At 33.1% G+C, this 23955-nt stretch overlaps 1 protein-coding gene across 11 annotated transcripts in view; it reads right to left on the bottom strand.

Moving 5' to 3' along the window:
* LOC118184533 (uncharacterized) overlaps positions 1-23955 on the bottom strand; it is a 130913-nt gene that overhangs the window by 7960 nt on the left and 98998 nt on the right. For 10 of the 11 annotated variants that reach the window (XR_015043535.1, XM_085825497.1, XM_085825504.1 and 7 more), the window contains one exon: positions 11651-11674. The exons of the other annotated variant lie outside the window; for it this stretch is intronic. Coding sequence is in view for 9 of the 10 variants with exons in the window: in XM_085825497.1 (XP_085681623.1) it covers positions 11651-11674 (24 nt within the window). In the remaining variant the exon portion in view is untranslated. The remainder of the gene's footprint in view (positions 1-11650; positions 11675-23955) is intronic. 11 annotated transcript variants of the gene reach the window in all.

Below are 23955 nucleotides of genomic sequence, written 5' to 3'. Positions count from 1 at the left end.
TTTCATAAATTTACCTTTACGTAGCACCTGAAGTTATGATATTTGTTGCCATTAAATGTTTTCACATTTCATATGAATATTGAGTACACTGACTAGCTAATGTTACATCACAGAAATGTTATAGCCTACAAATGCCCCATATCATCAGGATTTCCATGGAGCTATCAACCAACAGAACAATGAGAGACTGCATATCATATGCACTATCCTTGATAGGCAGTATATATCACTTCTGTCATGACCAGCACATTCACTGTATTTTTCACAAACTGAAAATATCTAATCCATGACAGTACAGATTATCAGTGATTACCTAGAGCAGGGGTCGGCAACCTATTGAAATGGAAGAGCCAAAGTTTACAAATTACAAAATTTCCCAGTTTTTAAAGAGCCACTAAAATTTTCATTTCAGTATTATAGTATATATTATTTCGTTTCAGTAAATATTATTTTTGGAACTTGAGCACTGCAACTTTACATCAAAAGAGCCGCATGCGGTTCGCGAGCCACAGGTTGCCGATCCCTGACCTAGAGGATACAACAAACGAACTATGTGCTGGAAGGTGAAGCTTCACAGATTTCAGTACCTAAAAGTTGCTATATAGAATCTATTTCACTCTATGCCCAGCTATAAAACCGCAATTATTGGTAGCATACTTTTTGCATCTAAAAATTGTTTGAAAATTTAACCTTTTTATCATCATATAGTAAGGTATTACTAAAATAGGAGACTTTATTATTCTTTTCTTCTTTGTGATACTGCAGTTTTAATGGCAACAATTTATTTCTGAAGAATAAGAAGCTCATTTACAGTTCTTTCAGAAAGAGCACTTTAAATTAAAAATATTAAATGCAGTGGAGTAAACATGTCAGTGCCTTATCTGGTTGATACTTTGAATTGTACTATTTTTGTTAGCGTGAAATTACTCAAAATTTTTAGTATCCCCAAAAAATAGAACAGACAATTTGTTGTTAACATGTGAGATGAAATAGTAGTGAATATTTTAAAAACCAAACTATAATAGCAAAAATATAAAAACTAAACGGTCGCGGACACTTAACCGACACCAGTTAGCCAACAAGACATTTAGCCGACAGGGACACTTAGCCCAACATGGACATTTAGCCGACAGGACATTTTGCTGACACAGAGTTAGCCGTCAAGACATTTAACGACGGGACACTTAACTATCAACACATTTATTCGACAGAACACAAAGCCGACAGTAACGTTTAGCTGGCACATACCCAATAATTGTTCAAACTTACTATCAATTACAAATTTCTCAACTTCTCTGTAAGTTCAATATTTAAATAATTTTTTCACTATCAGTAAAATTCATTTTTCAATTCTTAAAGATCTTATATATACTTTTAATTATTGTGTTAATTTAGCATTGTTTGATATATATCCACGAACCTTATAAGAAATAGACCAACCCAAATGGGTTTTCTCCCTTGCCTTGGCGTATTGCCGGCTATCACCTTGACCACATCCAGAGGAGTAGGGACGACTTGCAGAAACTTAACAATAGTTGGCTATTGCAGTGCGTATAATTTTCAAAAAAAAAAAAAAAAGCTGGTGATAGCACCTCATTTCACAAATTAGAATTTTAAGATATTTTTATTTTTGAAAGTGATATTGATTTTTAAAAATTTAGCATGTTTATCAAGTGTAATTAATGTTCTAAATAATTATAAAGCTGTTACATGCTTTCAGGTCTGGATATTTTTTAGCTTTTCCTAAGGAAATTTGTATCTCCTTCTTTTAAAAAATAATATTTTAAATCTGAACTAATAGAAAAATTCAAACAAACAATTTTCTCTTACAATTTTTATGCTTTTTACTGGCATAAATAAGTAAAAAATACTAAAATCGAAAAGAAATGGATTTTTGCTTAAAATTCTTTTTTGTACTGCTTTTTTTAAAAGTATATCTGAATATGATAGCATAATATTCTACAAAGAAGTTTTATTTCAATAATATTTCATAATGCATCATAGTAATTAACACTTTTAACACTTTAATAATTTTTATGCATTTATTCTAATGTTAAAAATTGTATTTAACTGTAATAATTAATTGTGCTAGTATTTTATAGTGATTATTTTTTTAAATTTATGTCTAGTTCTGCATAAGTTTTCTTATTTATTCCTAATTCATTTAATAAACCCAAAGGGGCAGCAGCTCAGAAAAGCTATTAGTTTTGAAATAGCATTTTGCTTTGTTTCACCATAAATATTCGTTTCACTTTGCAAACTGTTGCCACCAAATATTATCGCCCTGTATTAAATTTAAAGAAATTAAATAATGAAGAATCTGCATGAATGCATGTATGTTTCTCTCGCACTGTGAAAAAATAACAGAATTTAGAATCATAAAATTTTGAATAACGTAATCCTCCACGCGAACATGGGCACCCGGACAGCCTAATTTCGTATTTGTTTTAATCCATTTGATATTTTGTAACTTTAACGAAGTTTTGATTAAGAAACTCAACGAGTTCAAAGCAAGCAATGGCAACCCTGTACAGAAAATAACAATCTCCAGTGCGGAAATTCTAACGATATGTCATTTTCAAATATTTTGTGATATTGTTCTTGAATTAAATTTTATGTGGTTTACGTGTGAAGAACATGATGTTTAATAAATAAAGGCAACACGCAAAACGTTACAAAAACGCTCCTTTGGGCATAATATAAAATTATATTGCTGAGTGCTTCCAGAGTTTATCCTTTTTTCTCCCTCATTACGCTCAAAAATGTTTATGCTCCGAATTTTATGAATTACTAAAATAATCATCTTGCAATGTTAATAATTAATGATCACATAATCAAATAAATGATAGTCTTGTTAAGTTATAATAATTTTAAAAATTACTGCCTGAAAATGCTCATAAAATCAAAGAAAATTATCAGATCTTGTTTAATTTTACCTTATTTGTTTCAAAGCATCATATGCTATAAGTATTCTTTAATTTTACTTTATTTGTACACAAAAGTAAGTTCATAAGTTTTGCATTTAGAATTTTTACCGTTTTACTAAAGTAAAGAAATTTATACAAGAATTACGCTTGAAAAAAAATGCAAAAAATGCAGTAAAAAGTGCTTTTATGAGATATGTTAAATCTTGTTTTCAAAAACTGGGACTTTCATAATCTCATACTTATACAACATTTAATAATTAAAAACAGTTATGTGATACAAACGCCAGCGGTTTCCGCATTAAAGTAAGCCAGATCGTCAAAATCGTAAAAAACAACCTTATATTTAGCGTAGGTATAATGAAACACTCAATCGATTTCGAGGGCAGCTAAAGGTCCCTCCTCATCAGGAGAAAGAAATACATAGAAAGAAGAAAATAGGAATCACAGAAACACGTGGTGCTTATCAGCACTGCACGTGGATATAACTAGATTTTTAATCAGAGTTGCACTGGCCGCCTACTTTTACTGAGCCAGGCTGTCTGATCAAGCATAAAGAAATATTAGCGAAGTTAAATAGGCCAGTGCAACTCTGATTAAAAATCTAGTTACATCCACGTGCAGTGCTGATAAGCACCACGTGTTTCTGTGATTCCTATTTTCTTCTTTCTATGTATTTCTTTCTCCTGATGTCCTCATCAGGGACCTTTAGCTGCCCTCGAAATCGATTGAGTGTTTCATTATACCTACGCTAAATATAAGGTTGTTTTTTACGATTTTGATTGTCACATTAGCGTGTTTCTCTTCTAGTCAAGCCAGATCGTCCCTACTCTTTCTTACGGGCCCACCAGCGGGCGAGCGGTAATGTCGCTGAACACTGGTAGTTCGGTCCGAGGTTCGAATCTCGCGAACGGGCTGGCTGCATGGGCGTTTTCGTGGTTATCCCCATGTATACGAGCCAATTTCCCTTAGAAAGTCCTCCACGAAGGCATCCCTTTATAAAGCGCTGAAATTTCTCGTCAGGGAATATGAATGAAATTTCAAAAGGAAAAAAAGAATTCTTTTAGCTAAGTACGGCAGTCACTTAATTACATTTTAATGTGAGATCTTCAAAAATTATCCATAAAGCTTCTTGATTTAATCAACAGGGTTCTTTTGAACACTTTCACTTCATTAATAATTTTTCTTGTTTACTTAATGATATTAATTTTCCAATCTCGCTCTTCCAAATGCTTTCAAATTTTTAATACCTTTACGTTTCATTACTATTTTACACATCACATCATGTTACATCATTTCCCTTACAAAATCATTTGGCTCTTCCCACTAAGGAAATTTCCTTTCCCTGTCATGAGAAATCTGAATAATGCAATAAAAATTATTGTTATTCTTGAATTATACTTTTTATGGAAATATATGGTGATGAGGGTTAGTTTAGCAAATATATTTTATTTTGTTATTAAAAACAATTAAAAAAGTGAATTTTTAAGACAAGCAAAGGTATAAATTATTTGTGACCTCTATAATTTGCAGTTCATGCCACCATTCTTGAGATAAAAATTCTGTAACATTTTATTGACCAAGCCTATCGCTTAAAATACTTACTTAGGTTGATATTTATAGCCCTAAACTAGTGCATAATGTTTAATTTAAAAGTAAAATATTTTTTACGGTTTTGGTTTATTCATTTTTGAGAAATTTCAGTGCTTTTTCAATTTGGCCAATGTACACCAAACAGCACGATACATATCAAACAATGCTAAATTAACACAATAATTAAAAGCACATATGAGATCTTTAAGAATCGAAAAATGAACTTACTGATAGGTGAAAAAAATTACTTGAATATTGAAATTATGGAGTAGTCGAGAAATTTTGTAATTGATAGTTTAAATAATTTTTGGGTCTGTCTGTTAAACGTCACTGTCGGCTTAGTAACCTGTTGATTAAATGTCTTGACAGGTAAGTGTCCCGTAGCTAAATGTCTTGACGGCTAACTTTCTGTGTCGCACATTTGAATGTCTTGGCATTGTCAGAATATATCGTTGAGCACAATCCACGACGAGAAATAAACCTGCGAAATGCAAGCATGAAATTCTCCACGCTCATAGAAGGGACAAGTTCTAGATGTAAAGCTCGAGTTGTAGCACATGTAAACAAAAGCAGATAATGTTTATTCTTGCTGTCCTTTGTAAAAAAGGGACCAGCATAATCTAGCCCTGTTACAGAAAATGGAGATGATTGAAGAACACGATCAGGTGGTAAAGGAGCGGTTTCCTATGTACCGGCACGCACCTTGTATCGTTTACACAAAAAGCACTTACTTAACGTGGACTTGACGAATTGGCGTCCTTTTATGATCAAAAACTTTTCTCTAATATCGGCTAAGGTAGCTTCTCCAGCATGAAACAATTTGTTATGAGACTGAAAAATTACTAGTTCACTGTATCTATCTTTATAAGGTAACAGCCATGGGTGTTTTTCTTCGAAAGCAAAGTCGGAAAATTGAAGTCTGCCCTTTAAACGCAGAAGACCATGGGTATCCAATTCTGGGTTAAGTGAATAAATCGACGATGTCTTTTCTAAGCATTTTCCACTTGATAGATCTAGAATCTCTTTCGCAAAGTATTTTCGCTGTGTAACTTTTACCCAATAGAGCTCAGCTTGCGAAATTTCAACAGAGCTTAATGGACCTTTGACTTTCACTGAATTTCGTTTTATATTGTTGGCAAACCGCATAACATAAGCCGTAATTCGATACACCTTCAGCAGCCTGCTGAATCGCGTTAACTCTATAATGCCGAAGATTCTACGTCTTGAACAGAAACATGAAGAGATGTTTGCACCCTTGCTTCGTTCTGAACGCTCTCCTCGTCGATGTTGGTCTGTTGATTTACTGGCCAAACACTTTCAGGTTGAGACAGCCAGCTAGGTCCCTGTAACCAAAGGGAACTTCTCACAAGATTAAAGGCATTTTCTCCTCGAGATAAAAGGTCGGCAGGGTTTTCACTCCCACTGCAGTGAAACCAGCATTCAGGATCCGTGAGTGACTGAATCTCTGAGACTCTATTTGATACAAAGGGTTTCCAATTTCTTGCACATCCCTTTATCCAGTAGGTAGTTATTTGGCTATCAATCCAAAGAAACTTTTGATGACACAGTTTAGGAAACAGCTTTGTCAAATACATAGACAATTTGGCGGCTACTAAAGCAGCCATCAACTCCAAACGAGGTAAAGTCATAGTCTTGAGTGGAGCTACGCGACCCTTTGCGGTAATGAAACTGGTGCAAATAATGTTTTCTGAATCAAGGTATCTAAAGTATGCTACTGCGCCGTATGCTTTAGGGCTAGCGTCAGCAAATACATGAAGACTAACATTAGATTTTTCACTACTACCAAAATATTTTCTCGGAAGAGAAAAATCCTCCAACACCTGTAATTCAGCTTGCCAGCGACTCCAGTCCTTAACTATTTCTAATGGAAGGGTATCATCCCAGTCCACACCTAATGTCCAAATTTTTTGTAACAGAATTTTCATTTTCATCACAAAGGGTTGAAACACACCAACTGGATCGTAAACTTTGGCCACCCTTTGGAGAATAGTCCTTTTTGTGACCTCAGCACTGTCATGGGATAAATTTCCTAAAAATTCGCAATTCAACTTGATCTTATCTGCTTCAGAGTTCCAGATCATGCCCAAAAATTTTGACTCTTTAGCTGGTTCTATGTTATAACCTTTTCCAATCCACCAGGAATTAAATTCCTCGGAATTTGAACTTAATTTTCTCAATTTCATCTCAGCGTCTTTAAAAATCTTAACCGCGTCTGAGGATAATCGACATGCATCCTCAATAGTGTCTGCACCGTAGTATAAATCGTCTACATATAACGAGGAATCTAACATTTCATAACTTTCTGGATTTGTGCTTTTATATTTTTTAATGTGGAATTTTATCGTCATCGCTAAAGTTGCTGGACTACAGCAAAGTCCGAATGGAAGACGTTTAAACCTTAAAACTTTATATTTTTCCTCACTATTCCCGAACCAAAGAAATTTTAAATATTCCCTATCCTTTTCTAAGATTCCTATCATTAAAAAGGCCTTAGCTAAATCTCCACTGAAAGCAATTTCATATTTCCGAAATTTTAAAATTATGTCCAAAAACACGGGGATCAAACTAGGTCCAATGTCTAAAAAATCATTTAAGGACTTTACACCTTTAGTTCTAGAAGAGCTCGTGTCGTAAACAATCCTACACCTTGTGGTTTCCTTAGGTTTTATTATTTCCCTGTGCGGCATAAAATACGATGCCTCCGTTATTTCCTGTAAACACTTCTCAACTATACCCTCCTTCATTTGCTCTTCAATTTCGGATTTATACTGCTGATAAATCTCAGGATTTCTAATAAGTCTATTTTTAAGACTTTCAAATCGTCTTAATGCTACTCCGAAATTATTTTCTAATTGCCCTGTTTCCGATTTCCATAATAAGCTGACATAGTATCTATTACCTTCTACCCGTATTTCCTTTTCAAAGCTGTGAAAACCATTTCTCTCGCCTCGTTAGAAATCGCTGAGTCATCGGTAAGGCCCAGCAAATCTAAAGTCCATAACGATCGCAATGAATCAGTTACGCAAGAAGAAAGGTTTACTATTGCCGTGTTTTGAGATACTATTTCGCTCTCTTTATCTTGAAGGCCAACTGGGACCCATCCAAACATAGTAGAAATCGCATAAATTTCCTTTCCTAATTGAATCTTTTCCCCCCCCCTTACCATCTTCCAGTAATAATCCACACCTATTAGAATTCCAACGCTTCCTTTACATAAACAAGCGATTCGCAATCCGCACTCATTCATCATTTTTAGTGTTTCTTTTGACGGCGTGGTCATATGCGCAGCCGTAATGGCGTCAGTGACGAGACAGCTGATTTTTATTTTGTTCTTTTGCTTCGCATCCGAAACACAGAATTCTACAACCTTGTATGTTTTCAATACTGCGTATTTCATTCCGAAAGAATAAATAGACAATGTTTCTTCTCCAACAAAGTTTAAGTTTAATTTCTTAACTACACTAATATGAACAAAACTTCGTGTAGCACCACAATCGAAAATTAAATTAGTTAACTCTGACTTTCCCTCATAATGAGCTAACACTGAACAGGTTTGCAATAAAGCATTTTTCTTCAATAATTTATCACAAGGAACAACATAAAGCGTGTGTTCTTTCGGGGAGTTTTGTGTTTCATCTACTGAATTATCTCGCGAGCTTTCGCATAATTCTTTTACGTTTTGATTTGAAGCCGTTCGCGCTTTGTTACGATTTGAACTACTCGTACATAGTGACTCATGATGCGACTTAAACCCGCATTTTAAGCAGTTAGTTTTATTTCTGCACGATTTCAAAATGTGATATTTTCGAAAACAAATAAAGCATCTATTTTCAGTACGTAACTTACACAATTTTTCTTTAATGCTTTTATCACAAGAAAATGAATTATGGGACTTTTCGCAGAAGATGCATGCACGATTATCAACAGCATTGAAACTGGCAGCCGTAGGTACATTTCTGTGAATTTTTTTATAATCAGACTTAGCATGTTCGAAACGTGGAGGCAAGGTATTTCTTTTATCTCGCGTCAATAAACTCGACGCTTCACGACATTCAATTTCCCGCTTTATGAAGTCCAACAAGTCTGAAACATTAATTTCTTCATTTGGGTTTTTCCTTCGATTAAATTCCAGAACGAACTCTTCTGGAATAGCTTTTAACAACACAGGTATTAATAACTGACCAAATGAACCTTTCGTAACTCCTTGCGCTTCCAAATTCCGAACTGCAAGTTCGATTTCATCATATAACCTACGTAAAGCTTTAATATTATTTGAATTCCTCACTGGTTCTAAATTTAACAGTTTGTTCATGAATTGACTAATTATTATTTCTTTTTTCCCGAATCTATCCTTTAAAGATTTTATACTCTCATCGTAATTTTTTGCATTTAATTCTAATGAAGATACTACATTACTAGCGGCACCTGTAAGTAATGTTTTCAAGTATGCGAATTTTTCTATCTTACTAAGACTATCGTTTTTGTCTATAGTGCTTTCGTAACTGTTCCAAAACTCCGTAAATTTTTCAGGATCACCTGAATATTTCTCTAAAACTAGTTTTGGAAGTTTTACCGTACTTTGTACATTTTGCAGTCTAACCAAGTTTTGTTCAGTATCTTTAATACTTATCTTATCCTCTTCCAACATTCGATTAATTCGTTTAATAGCTCGAGAACATTTTTCCTGATATTCCTCAGAACTAACTACATCTGCTTCTAGAGAATCTATCTCAATTACGGAATGAATTGCCTCGTCTAATTCTTTCAAATTACTTTTCTTTTCTATTAATAATTCATGCACTTCGCATAATTCATCTGTATCTTTCTTTGCTAAGCTATCCTCAACTTTCTTTAATAGTTTAGATACTACCGTTCTCAATGCGGTTCTCTTTCGTTTTAATCTATCTAGTTCTGCCATTATTTCGCGTTAATACACAAATGTACCTAAGACTGCAAATTATCAAAATTCAAATCAAACACGTTCAGAATTTAATAATAATCATGCTCTTACCTAGGGCATGGTCTGGACACATACTTCCTCGTGAAGTTCACTTTAACAAATTCAAACATTGCCGTACGATGCACCATTGTGACGAACCTGCATTTATCCATGGCGGCCCGTAGAGCAATCACAAAACATCCGGTGGTTCAGTTTTCTAATGCTATTTATTATCCGTTATTTACATATTTACAACTGTCCTATTGTTAGGTGGACTACCTTCACAGAAATCATGTTGCCTAATCAAACGACATTTCGTTTCTACTTACATGCATTGCGCTACTGCCAAGCAGCGCCCTCTACTTCTCTCTTTACAACAGTCTTGACGGCTAACTTTCTGTGTCGGCCAAATGTCTTGTCAGCTAAGTGTCCTTGTCGGCTAAATGTCCTGTCAGCTAACTGTCCGTGTCGGTTAAATGTCCTGTCGGCTAACTGTCCGTTTCGGCTAAATGTCCTGTCGGCTAAGTATCCGTGTCGGCTAAATGTCCTGTAGGCTAAGTGTCCGTGTTAGTTAAGTGTCCCGTCGGCTAAGTGTCACGGACCCAAAACTAACACCACATTCTAAAGTTCTGAAATATGATCAATTATATCTGAATATCTAACACAGTACAAAGTTCACACATCCATTATCCAGAATGATCTAAAATCCGGACCTCAAAACCAGAGTTTTTCTTGTAGGCTTTACACATATGCATTTGATTGCCCCCTTCGCACGTAATAAAACATCTTGAGAGTACCGATTCTTAATTTCACTTCACTGAATAAAATACCTTGTTACTGAAGAAACAATCATTTTATCATAAATTTGTATGATCAGTAATTTGGCTCTGGTGCTGCATATCTGCTTGGCACACAAATTAAACCAAAACATTCTACATAGATACATTGCTGATCTGACGCTAACCTATTTGAATCATTATTTATTATACAGTCAAAAGTCGTTAATCCGGACTAGTCGGGACTTCGGCGATTCCGGATTATAGATCATCAGTTTAAATCTGGTAAGATGGCATGCAGAAATTATAAAATTAAAAAAAAATATGAAACCGTAATTTATGAAATAAAGAACAATTATGATCTAAAAGGTATCAAAATTTACAAAAAAAAAAAAAAAAAAAAAAAAAAAAGCTTAATATTTACTTGTTTACTTTATTAAACATTTCTTTCAATGTAAGTTGTTTAAGTTGCTTCGTTTTTTATGTCATAATACATTCTCTTTAGTTCCATAAACAGACATAGTTTCTTGTTCATTTACAAAGTTTCGCTGTTAAAGTCCTATAATTGCTGTGCCGAGAATACTGACTAATTTGTCAATCGAAATTTTTTCGTTTTCAATAACCTCTGTCACTTTCTTCGCTATCGGAAGCGAATTATAAAGACGAGGAATTTGATTTAAATCATATCAAAGACCGAGTACATCGAGATGAAATACTACATTTAGTAAGGAATCATAAGCCAAATAAAATAAAAACATCTGCCCTGAAGATAAGGATAGTGCTGACAGATCAACTTCCAATTCATTGTGCGCTGCGGCGTTAAAGATAAACAAAGTTTAGATAAACAAAGGATATGCCTTTATCCACTTTTTGTTTAATGGACTTCGAAACATACTTTCGCTTTGTAGATCTTTAGTAAATATATACCAGAAATTCTATTTGACATAATCGAAAGTTCAAGCTTACTTTTATAAAACTGCTCTAACAGTCTGCAAAAAATAATAAGCCGAATCCAATTCGAAGATTAAGGAACAACGCAATCTGCAACATTAACTGAATTAGATAGTTTTAGCTTAGCTTGTACCATCCGTTATACATTAAACGCGCATTCGCAAACGTATTTTGCGCACACGCGTATTCGCAGCCGTAAAGGTCTTACGTGCGTGCGTCAACGCGACATTAAACCGTATTTTAATGGTATATATAATTTGCCAAATATGGGTTATGCAATTAAAAATCAAACAATACTGCAATTTTTAATAGTGAAATCAGCAAGAGCAAACCTCATGAATCAAACTGGAAGAAATCAATATGAAAACTATTTAATAAAGAACTTTATAACTAACATATTGTAACAAAGCAAAATGATAACACAAATGACAAATTTAACTACTTACATCAGATTTTGCTTGGTCTTCAGACTGAAGGAGGGGACAAAATAAATAAATATGAATGAATGAAATAAAATTAAAACATAAAAAGAAAATACAAAGATTACTAATAATGCTTTTTCGTTGACACATGAAAATCATTTTGTGGATTGAAATATTCAAATATTCCCTAATTCAATTACTATATTCATATAACTTTATAACAATAGGAATGCCTATGTCACAAAAAAATTTTAAATTAAAATATAATTACTGACATCATTTACTTTGTTCTACTAAAGGTTAAACAAATAATTATTACAGATTTGATCACTACAAAATATAAAAAGTTCTTTTCTGTTTTCTTGCCACAACATTCACTTTTATCTACCAAATGTTAAACAAATAATTATTAAAGATTTGACAAGTGCAAAATATAAACAGAAAAGTTCTTTTCTTTTTTTCTTTTTCCCCCCTAAGATAAGAAATTATGTTTCTCCTCATGTGTAATTATTTCATACTGTTCCTTCTAGCGAGGCTGTAAATTTTGCAACATTTCTTATTAAATTTATTTTTTACAGAATTATTTCTTGTTACTGTTTCCTTGTAAAATATGTTATATATTTTTTAAAGGAGAAAAGTATCAGAAGAAACACTAATAGATCCCACTTAGATCAAGCAAAAATTAAACTGAAATAGTCTGGAGTACACAAAAATTAATATTAGGAAAACGACTAAACAGAAATTTCCTTAATTGTTAAAGACTGTTTGTTTCTAACCACTAGCAGAAAAATAAAATCACATAAACACAAAGCAGAAAAGGGGGGAAACATTCATCATAGTAACAGAGAGAATAATCAAAAACAATCATCAATAACAGATACTAATAAATTAATAAGATTATTGTTATTTCATTTCTAATAGTTTAAAAAATAACCTCATAAAATAAGACACATAAATGTAGAATCACATCATTGAAGAAAAAGGAAAGGAAGTAAAATAAAGATGTCTTCTCATTCTTAAATCAGCTTTAAAGTATAGATATTGCATCAAAAGAAGAAACTTTAAAATGAAGTACTTTTTAAATTTCATTTCTTTACAAGAAAGTCCTGTAATGAAAAACTTTCATCTTACTATTAGAACAGAATAACACATATTTTTTTTCCCAAATGTGTTAATATATAATACTGAGGTCACTCTGAAATTTTTTAGGTACAGTAGAGGCCACAAACTCGACTCACCATATCACAACATTCCACTCAACTCAACAATTTTTTGGAAGATTTTTAAGATATCTCTAGGTCAAACAGAGCAAATATTACATACGGTACATAAAATTATTATTTATGTGTATGTCTCTCCTGCTCTGTTGAAAAATTTGAGTGTTCTTTTTCTGTAATTTTTGCTGTTTTCACATTGTGCTATTTATTCTTGGAACTGCCTAACAAATTTCAAGCTATGTTGTAATACTATTGGCAACGCTGTTTGCTTCTTTCGAGGATGTGAAGAAAGTCAGGTAGCAGCTGGCAGCTGGCTCACATTCCTTTCTATTGCTGTGAAACGTTAGGAGACTTATCTGAAGTTTTGTGACTGCATCTCATTGCAAGCTAAATTCGCACTAGTTCATCGCAGTATCGTTCCTATGTTCACATCCAAGCGTATACATGTTAACATATTTTTGGAAACTTTTGATATTTTGCGAAGTGAAAAATGTCGTTCAAAAGAAAAACTAGTATGACAAAGGAAATGAAACTAGATGCCTTAAAGAGACTGGATAAAAGGGAAAGTGTAAAGAAAACTTGGTGTGTGAAAAGATCATATATGGATAGTTTAAAGGAAAGAAAATGTATGAAAGGTAGTGAATATAAAAAAGTGAGCGAGGCGCTTTATTTGTGTTTCAGGCAGCAAAGGGAACACCCATTTCAGGACTAATTTTATAAGAGAAAGCCCTAAAATTTTATGATGAATTTCAAGGAGAGTCTGGATTTATTGCTAGTGCTGCCTGGCTCGATAGAAGCAGTACGGCATCAGGCAGTTAAACGTTTGCGGGGAAAAGCTATCTGCTAACTTGGAAAATGCTGCAATATTTAAGCATAATTTCCACAAACTAATTAAAAAGGAGGGTATATCTGGAAATCAAATTTATAATTGTGAACTGAATTTTTGAATATTACCTTCGAAAACACTGTCATCCAGGGAAGAAAAATTGGTATCTGGCTGCAAAAGAAGCAAGGAGAGAGTCACAATCTTGACATGCAGTAATGCAACAAGCAGCCATAAACTCAAACTAGTGCTTATAGGCAATTAAAATCATTGAAAAAGTACACTAATGAGACCGAAACCAACAATCTTCCTGTTTGGTACTAGAATCAGTCAAACGGCCGGATGAATGGAGCAATATTTAATGATTGGCTTCATCAACAGTTCGTTCCATTGGCGGAAAAGTTTTTTTTTTTTTTTTTTTTTTTTTGTAAATATCAAAAAATCTTCCAAGGAAGACGATTCTCGTTCTAGACATCCTGATGCAGAACAGTTACGAGATGGAGATATAAGAGCCATGTTTCTTCTTCCTAACATAACTTCAGTGTGTCAGCAGATGGACCAGGGAGTTTTGGAGGCATTGAAGAAAAAATATGTAAACCTCTTTCATCTCTTGTCCTAGCCATGGTGACAGGGTATAATATGATCAAGAAACTGAAAATAAATATGTTGGACGGATAGCTCATTCTTGGAGTGAAATCTAACAAATAAGCCTCGTTCGTTCCTGGAAAAAGTTGCTGGACTATTCAGGAAACGAATTTCACAAAAGCAAACAACAGACAGAAAATTTTAAAATTACTGACTGACTGAAGAAAATGCCAGGAGTTACTGATGGTGATGTTGAAAAATTGACAGGACAAGATGAAAATAGCAAAATTTTAGGACATGCAGAAATAGTCGCACTGGTAAAAGACGCAAATTAAGATGAATCAGAAAATGAAAAGCTTGAAGAAGACAACGGGAAAGCTAAAATGACCCACAGTGAAGGACTGAAGGGATGCTCAGTTACATGGAGGAGCAAGGCGCATCTGGTATGGACATTTTGTTCCTCAGTCACTTACGGGATGAAGCTGTATAACCACAGAATGAGTGTGAGAAACGATCTACCATCACACAATATTTTTCTACACCGAAATACTAATAATATTTCTTCTTTTTTGTATTTAAGTTTTTTTACTCAATTTTCTTAGGATATTTGTTCTTTTTATGACTCCTATTGTACTAGAACTTGACATAAAAAGTCAACATTATTTAATTGTATGTTGTATTTTTCCATGTCCAATATTGTGCTACAAATATCCAGAGTAATTTACAGCTTAATGTTAAGAGTTCTGAAAACCCCATCCCTTATTCCGTAAAACTCGACTTTTCGGAAACATGACAGTCTCTCATTCCACATTATGTCGGGTTTGCAGGACTCTACTGTACATGCATATGATAAGAGGCAGAAAAAAATTAACGGTTAGACTTCAAAATATGAATTATTTTAGCCTAGTAGATGATTTTTTATTGTCCGATGACGAAGTAGTTTAGCATAGAATAAATTTTAGGCAGAAGGAAGAATGGAGTTAGTGTGAGAATATTATTGCGCTATGATTTTCTATGATTTTAAAGTGGGGTTAAATCGAGAAAAATGAATTCAATGTTTACAGTTAGCATTTGGAAACAAAGGTCCATCTCATGCAACTACATTCAGATGGTTTACAGAATTTCCAAGAGCTTGCAACTCTCTTCAGGATGAACACACGTTATCAGCGATAATTCCGCATAATACGTCTGCCATATGGAAAATGTTAATCGATGATAATTGCTGTACCTATCAAATGATACAGAAGGAACTTTACATTGCATCAGCCACCATACATAAAATTATTCATGAAGAACTGGATATGAAAAAACTAGTTTGCCATTGGGTTCCCCATACTTTAAATGAGCACCAAAAAGAGGAAAGTTTCAGAATCAGTAAAGAAACCCTTAAATTACTTGTATATGGTGGTCACTGCATTTTTTCTGAAATCACAACTGATGATGAAATAAAGACAACATTTTCTAACATTCCAACATTTCAAAAAGGTAAAGTGTGGGTTTCTGAAGATGATCCCATGCGTACAACATGCCATGGAAAAAGTAACGTATGCCGTTTTCTTCAGAAGTGCAGGACTGATCAAAGCCATCAAGCTAGAAAGAGAGATAACAGTCATAGCTAACTGGTACACCACTAAGTGTCTTCCAGAAATTCTTCAAGAAGTGAATGTTACAGACTCATGCTCCACCATGACAATGCACCTTTTCATTCAGCAAGATTGACACCCGAGTTTCTTGAACAAAATAATATCAGAGTGGTAAAACCAGGGCTGTGGAGTCGGAGTCGGGCAGATTTTGTGGTAAAAGGAGTCAGAGTCGCTAAAAATAGGTAGATTCCGACTCCAGTTTTTGTTGGACAGATTGAATGAAATGAAATTTAAATGAATTGAAAAAAATTTATGACAAGCTGAGTTATTATTTTTATTTATGAACTGTATACATTAATAAATAGTTATTTTCTATTTTATTGACCTATTAATAAATAAATATAAGGGAGGAGGATGGATGTGATATTTGCCATTAGTGGTTAAACTGATTCATTTAGTTACTTCATTTAGTTACAAATCTCATTGATAAATTTAGGTAAACAGCAATAGCAGCAACAACTCCTAACATTGATGCCATTCTTAGGAAGCGAACAGGAAAAGGAGCAATTATTGATGAAGCAATGCAATAAGGAAGTACATATTTGATGATAAAGAGGTTTTTAGAATTAAGAACTTTTTTAGGAGATTTAGATAACCCTAATGTTTCATTAACAGAAAGACTGTGAAATGATACTGCAGAATTGGAAACTTCTTTCTATACCGTATATAGCCACAAAAAAGCTGTAATCTGAAGAACTGACAGGAGGCGAGAATGGGATGTTTGTTCTTTCTGAAATGGAGGGTTTATTGCAGAAGGAATCATTTCTTCAATGAACAAAAGAGAAACTAGTTTGCTAGACAATGAGATCATGCTGGTTTCAATATATGTAGATCCGAAACACCGAATTTTTATGGATGATGAACAAATTAAAAAGGCAAAGAAAGTCATCTATGAACTTTCATTAAGAACGAAATTATTCTCAGAACAATTGGAGAATTCAAATCAGGAGAGTCAAACTGCAGACATTGCAATTGAGTCCCTATCATCATTTCCCACTGATGAATTAGATTTGAGAAATATAGTACAAATTCTTTAATCTGGACTCATCAGGACTTCGGCGATTCCGGATTATAGATTATCAATTTAAATCTGGTACGATGGCATGCAGAAATTATAAAATTACAAATATGAAACCGTAATTTATGAAATAAAGAGCAATGATGTTCTAAAGGGTATTAAAATTAAAAAAAAAAAAAAAACTTAATACTTATTTGCTTATTTTATTAAACATTTCTTTCAATGTAAGTTGTTTAAATTGCTTCGTTTTATGTGCTACTACTTTCTCTTTAATTCTAAAAACAGACATAATTTCTTGTTCAGTTACAAAGTTCCGCTGTTCAAGTCCTGTAATTGCTGTGCCGAGAATACTGACTAACTTGTCAATCGAAATTTTTTCGTTTTCACTAACCTCTATGTCACTTTCTTCATGCCTTTATCCATTTTTTGCAGCAATTCCACTTTTTGTTTGATGGACATTGAAACATGCTTTCGTTTTGTAGATCCTTTGGCAGCTCCAGAATCGGAAACTCTTTTTGACATAATCGAATGTTGAAGCTTACTTCTTATAAAATTGCTCTAACAGTCTGCAAAAAACAATAAGCTGGACCCGATTAGAAGATTAAGGAACAACGTAATCTGCAACATTAACTGAAATAGATAATTACATAATTTTAGCCTAACTTATACCGTCCGTTATACATTAAATGCACATGCGTAAACGTATTATGCGCATGTGTAAACGCATATACGCCTGCGTAAAGCTATTATGCACATGCGTAAATGCTACGCATGTGCAGAAAGTTTGTAGCTTTGAGGTCTGGATTATAGATCATTCCGGATTATGGACGTTCAGATTAAAAACTTTGCACTGTATTTTAGGATGATATTGAAAAGATTAAGACAAAGAGAATGAAAATAAAAAAACAAGAGCCTTTATATATATAAATGAAAAAATACAAACAAGATTTCTACATGGCCATTGGGGCCCACCAGCGGCCGAGTGGTAAAGTCACTGAACACAGGTAGTTCTGTCCGAGGTTCGAATCCCACGAACGGGCTGGTTGCATGGGCGTTTTCGTGGTTTTCCCCATGTGTAACGTGCATACAAGCCAGTTTCCCTTAGAAAGTCCTCCACGAAGGCATCCCTCCCTTTAGGCAGACAGCCCGATTAGAAAGCGTGCTTTGAATTTGAAGCGTGCTTTGAAATAAATTAAATAAACCAAACCAATCTACACAGCCTTTGAAGAAATAGAGAAATATGATTGCTATTGCAAGACACCTTTTTTAGAACTTATAAAAATCTATCCTGAAAAGTTAAAAGAAGTAGCCCTAACAGTAAGCGCTCTTCCTTCTACTCAAGTTAGTGTGGAAAGACTCTTCTCAGCTCTGAAGTTTATCAGATTGAATCTATGGCCCTCCAACAAAGAAAATCTTGCCGAAGCTATACTGTTTCTTAGAAATAACTAATGCCAGTTTTTCCATTTCATAATAAATGCTAATTAATATAAATAATTTGCTATGTCATCAATTTTTTTTCTGTAGCATCTATTACTTCTTTTATATGAAAAAATAAGCTTTAACCCATGTGTATATGTTTACATATATATATATATATATATGTAAGATAAAAATATATGAATCAAAATTATAGATTAAACTATAAACATTAATTCTTCCTCTCTATTCTAAAATCGTAATAACTTCTTTGCATTGCGTCATTTCTAGATCACTCTATGATCGGCTCAGCTCTGATGACGTAATCATTGGGAACTGAAACTGTCCTTGTAAACCAAAACTTTTCTCTTCGCGTGCCTCCATCTTGCATAACTACGCACTTCAGCTTTTCCTCTCTACTGTCCTAAGATGTAATTTCACTGGCTTGCTTTCTATCCCAACAATATCAAAAATGTAAATCTTCTGTGGAAAGGCACGACTAGAGTGCCAAGTGATTGTGGCCACAAATATCAATTGGAAATAAAAATGGAATTAAAATCGCTTCTACTGCCAAGTTTTATTTACGAAGTCAACACATTAGCTTACGACGCAATCAGATTACTTCCTCTTCAATATGGGATAACTACGCATCAACAGTGTTCCGACTTTTTCCTGTGCTTTTAATATGACAATTAAGCCGGTAAGGATAGTTTCCTGCAGCCTGAAACCTCAGTGGAAAATTTAATTCAGCTCTTCAAATCATCGTTTTGTGATAAATCCAAGATAATGTGAAAGAAGTGAATCATCAAATTTGTTTTTTCAGTGTTTAAAAAATAACAGATCATTCTTCTGCTGTATTGTTTTGCAAGTGCTTCAAAAAAATAATCTCGTGTAGTGTTTACAGATTGAAAGTAATCTCTCGATAAATTGAGAAGTTCGAATGCCTAGTGAAAAGGAATATTGAATTTGCTCGCCGATCTCTACAATATTTAGAAAAAAAGTGCTTTAAATCATCAGTGAATTACCGTTTAGGAATTCAGCATTACAGCGGGTTCAAGGTCGATCCGAGTTAGTGTTTGCAAGTATGTGCGACAGAAAATTATTTGCACTTCCGCTTTTGCAACAACTAAAAAATTATTACATTCGTGTGAATCTAGCTCAGGAACTAAATCATTTAATATGTTGCGAATTCAATAGTTTTCATTTCAACTTTAGTTAACATTTCTGCAATTTGTTTTGAGAAAATCTGAAATTCTTGTTCATTAATTTTTCATAATTATGTGTGAGCAAATTAAGTAATTAATTTTAAGCTACTTAAATTATTCATAGGGAAGGATATTAAGATAAGTTTTTATGTTTTTGAAATTTTGTTGAGAATTTTGAATACGAATTTTATAATTATTCTAAAAATGAAGTAGGTGTAAAAAATAAGTGAAATTATTACAGATACGTAATATAAAATTATGGTAAATGCATGTTAAAATTTATGGGTTATTGTGTGTTAAGTATAGTATGCTGAGGGTGTACTGGTTCCTTCAACAGAGGCCTGTAATTACCTCTGCACAGTTGTTCCTTTTACCCTCTTCATGCAAGATAATGTTGGAGGCTCTCATTTTATGAATGCATGTAAATTTTTTATATTATTATTATTATTATTATTATATTTTTTTATTATGGAATGTATTAGTGCAGTTCTCAAAGGCCAGTTACCTTAATGCAAGGAATGAAGGCCTTTTCAAGTAACTGTCTAGGCACCCTGGGCCACCAGTGCCTAGAACACACTGGTTAGCTCAAGAGGACAGCCCTATTGATGGATATGTTTGTTTAGAAGTATTGCGAGGCCTTCCAGTATGGTAAAATAAAGGAATTGTAAATGAAAGATGATAACGTGAAACCATAAATTCTGAAGTTAAATTGCAATTTATCAGTATAGAAATAAGTATCATAAATATTTATGTGCATTACATTTAATTATAAGTAATGATTATGTAAAAGTTTTTGTGATATTCTGTAATAACAAGAACCTTCCCTGAAGAATTATGATTATGTGAATTCTCAAACAAAAAGACTTTTGGACTGAAATGTTGAAAAATTCAATAGGACTCTAAAAAATTAAGAATCTATTTAAAAAAAAAAATGATATTTATAAATAATACTTTACAGGATCAAAATTTTATTATTTATTTATATTTTTTTTAATTTGCTTGTGCTTTAATCTATTTTTTAAAAAAATTGATATTTATAAATAATACTTTACAGGATCAAAATTTTATTATTTATTTATATATTTTTTAATTTGCTTGTGCTTTAACTCTTTTTCTTTAAAAAGGCTTCTCTGTCGCTACGCCTTTTTCTTTTTGAAGGGCGGAATATGTAAGATAAAAATATATGAATCAAAATTATAGATTAAACTATAAACATTAATTCTTCCTCTCTATTCTAAAATCGTAATAACTTCTTTGCATTGCGTCATTTCTAGATCACTCTATGATCGGCTCAGCTCTGATGATGTAATCATTGGGAACTGAAACTGTCCTTGTAAACCAAAACTTTTCTCTTCGTGTGCCTCCATCTTGCATAACTACGCACTTCAGCTTTTGCTCTCTACTGTCCTAAGATGTAATTTCGCTGGCTTGCTTTCTATCCCAACAATATCAAAAATGTAAATCTTCTGTGGAAAGGCACGACTAGAGTGCCAAGTGATTGTGGCCACAAATATCAGTTGCAAATAAAAATGGAATTAAAATCGCTTCTACTGCCAAGTTTTATTTACGAAGTCAACACATTAGCTTACGACGCAATCAGATTACTTCCTCTTCAATATGGGATAAATACACATCAACAGTGTTCTGACTTTTTCCTGTGCTTTTAATATGACATATATATATATATATATGTATATGTTTACATATATATATATATGAGGGAGTCGGAGTCGGTCATTTTCCCTACTGACTCCACAGCCTTGGGTAGAACATCATTCAATTTAGCTATGTGTAACTTTTGGTTATTTTTTATCTAAGAAAGAACTTACGTGGACGTCATTTTCATTCCAAGATGAGATTGATGAGGCTATAAATGAATTTTTTTATAGATTCCAAGAAATGAATGGCTTAAGGCATTTAATCTTTGAAAAATTTGCCTACAGAACTGCATTAAAGCTGGAGGAGGCTACTTTCAAGACTCCTAAAATTTGTTAAGTATAAATTTAAAAATCTATATGTATCTCAAAAATTTCAGAGTGATCCTCATATGCTTAAGTATATAGAACAACTAGAGAAATATAAAGTACTGAAACTCCCAGATGGCGTGATTTTAAAGCAAGCAACTAAGAGAAAATCTTCATTTTAAACAATTACTGGAAATGTGTAGATAATAAATACAGTTTGTACGAATCAAGAATGTGCTAAGAAGAGCGAAGCTTTGCCACCTGGTGGACTATGGTGCTAAGGCACGAACAACACTAGAAAAGAATTGAGTTTCTTGGACTTTTGCAGAGGTGTGTGTATGGTGAGGATGGCAGTTTATACTGTCTTTAGAATATATTATTTATGATTTGGCATGTGAATGTCATGATAAAAAAACCATCTCGTAAAGCTAACTATCTTCCTTCATTTGATGACTTCATTTTATGGCCATTTCGGGTTTCTATGACTCAGCATTAGCAAATCCAAGTATTCCAAGTGGTTAAAGAATCGGCAAAATGGATCATACTGAAGTGACAGCAAATTTATACTTGCACATTTATACTGGGATCAAGAGATCATTAAATATCTGTGATGACTACAGAGATGAGAAATTTCTTGATCATGTATCACTTGTATACATAAACAATGCCATTTTTATTAGTTTGGGTTTATAATACTTTCTTCTAAAGCAAAATATATGAGTTACTTTTGATTTGTGTTATTGCAAATAAATATCTAAATTGTAAATAATATCAAACATCATGCAAATTGATATTTTTAGTAAAATGTTAGTTTTAAATATTCCTAAGGTTAGCCATTTTTACTCATTTTAGAACTGTCAATCAAAAGTCAATTTTCTGCACCGCAGTTTGACAATATTTGATTCTCTAAAATCTTCAACGATTGTAAAGTTTACTTCCCAGCTGTAGACACCATACCATAGTAGCATTTAAATATCAAAAGACGTTAAGCAACTTGCTTACTAACCACCATGAAATAGATAAGTCAGCTGAATGACATTGCAAATTACCAATTTACAGTACTTACGTAGATGCTCATCACCAGCACATAATTACTGGCACTGGGTTTGTACACATTTCTGTACATGGAAATTAAGTACTTTTAAGGGCCATTAATGAAAAAAATTAAGGACCCATCAAAAAATGGGAACTGAATAAATTGAATTAAAGATGCCATGCCTGAACTTCACTTAAGTGATACCATCCTAAGAATAAAATAGATCCACAAATAGAATGCATTATTATTAAACATAATTTAATAAATACAATTATAAATCAAAGTTGGGAATAAAATAAACTTTATTAAATTTATCAAGTAGCATTAAATATTTTACCTTTATAATAGTTGGACATATCTGATAGAAGATTAATGACATTTTATTTACATTTTACTAATTTAGCTTTATACTGATATTTTTCTTTTATGTCTCATTTTGTCACGTATTTGCTCAGTTTAGAGGCTAAGTAAATAGCGGGTAGATTTTATGTTAAACGCCATAGGTTAAAATGAGAAGCAAAATTATAATCAGCATGACTCCCTTACAGAAAACTGACTGACTGTTGTTACTGCTACTGCTTGCCTAGAGAGAGGCCTGCTGACAAAAAAAACATGAAAGCCTTATTCTAGGGCCACTTGGCAAGTTCTGAAAGTTGTCAGAGCACACTTTATGTTATAACTTCATGTAGAATTCCTGGGGTTGTAACCCAGTTAATATATTTTAAGGTTCCAATAAGCCACTAAAGCATCAGAGGTGATAAGCTGTTTTGTATTTATTTAAGTCTCACTAGATGCAAAGAATTAAGTTTCACCTTAATTTTTACATTTTGTGCTGTTTCTTGTGACCACGGTAAAGATTAATGAAAGATGATAACGCAGTTTAATATGCACAGATAATTTTTAAGGGTGACCAGTTACAAATAATTACATTAGTTAGATAAGGGTACTTAATCATTATAGATTTACATAGCTACTATTAAATATATTTTTTTAAAAATATTTGTTAAAAAAGCACTATTAAAATCACAATCGGTTAACATGTCACAGTTTAAAATACATGTTATTTATGACATTGATTCTTAAACGATATGAGGATGATTCTTAAACGATACACATTAAAAGCTACAAAACATTTACGTTTTGTAGCAACAGTACTCGGCAAAATATTTGAGCGTCTATTTTTTAATTTGAAGCCTTTCCAGACATTCTATTATATCAATTTCTTTCTTTTTAAAAGCAGCTTTTATAAATTATTTTATTATACATAATAACAACTGTACTATAAGAAATTTGTTTCAATATGCAAAAAAAATATTCTCACTAGTTTCTCATGTTTTATCTACTAACTTGGCAATCTCTCAATAAAGTACCTGTGAGGTTTTACTTGATCTGGTAAATGTTAAATAATCCCAAACCCCTGAT

The sequence above is a fragment of the Stegodyphus dumicola genome, chromosome 10 (genome assembly GCF_044657685.1).
Source record: "Stegodyphus dumicola isolate Sdum_Otavi_A_Nest chromosome 10, ASM4465768v1".
Classification (NCBI taxonomy): domain Eukaryota; kingdom Metazoa; phylum Arthropoda; class Arachnida; order Araneae; family Eresidae; genus Stegodyphus; species Stegodyphus dumicola.
The sequence above is the reverse complement of the archived record's forward strand: the minus strand, read 5'-3'. Positions and strand labels throughout refer to the sequence as shown.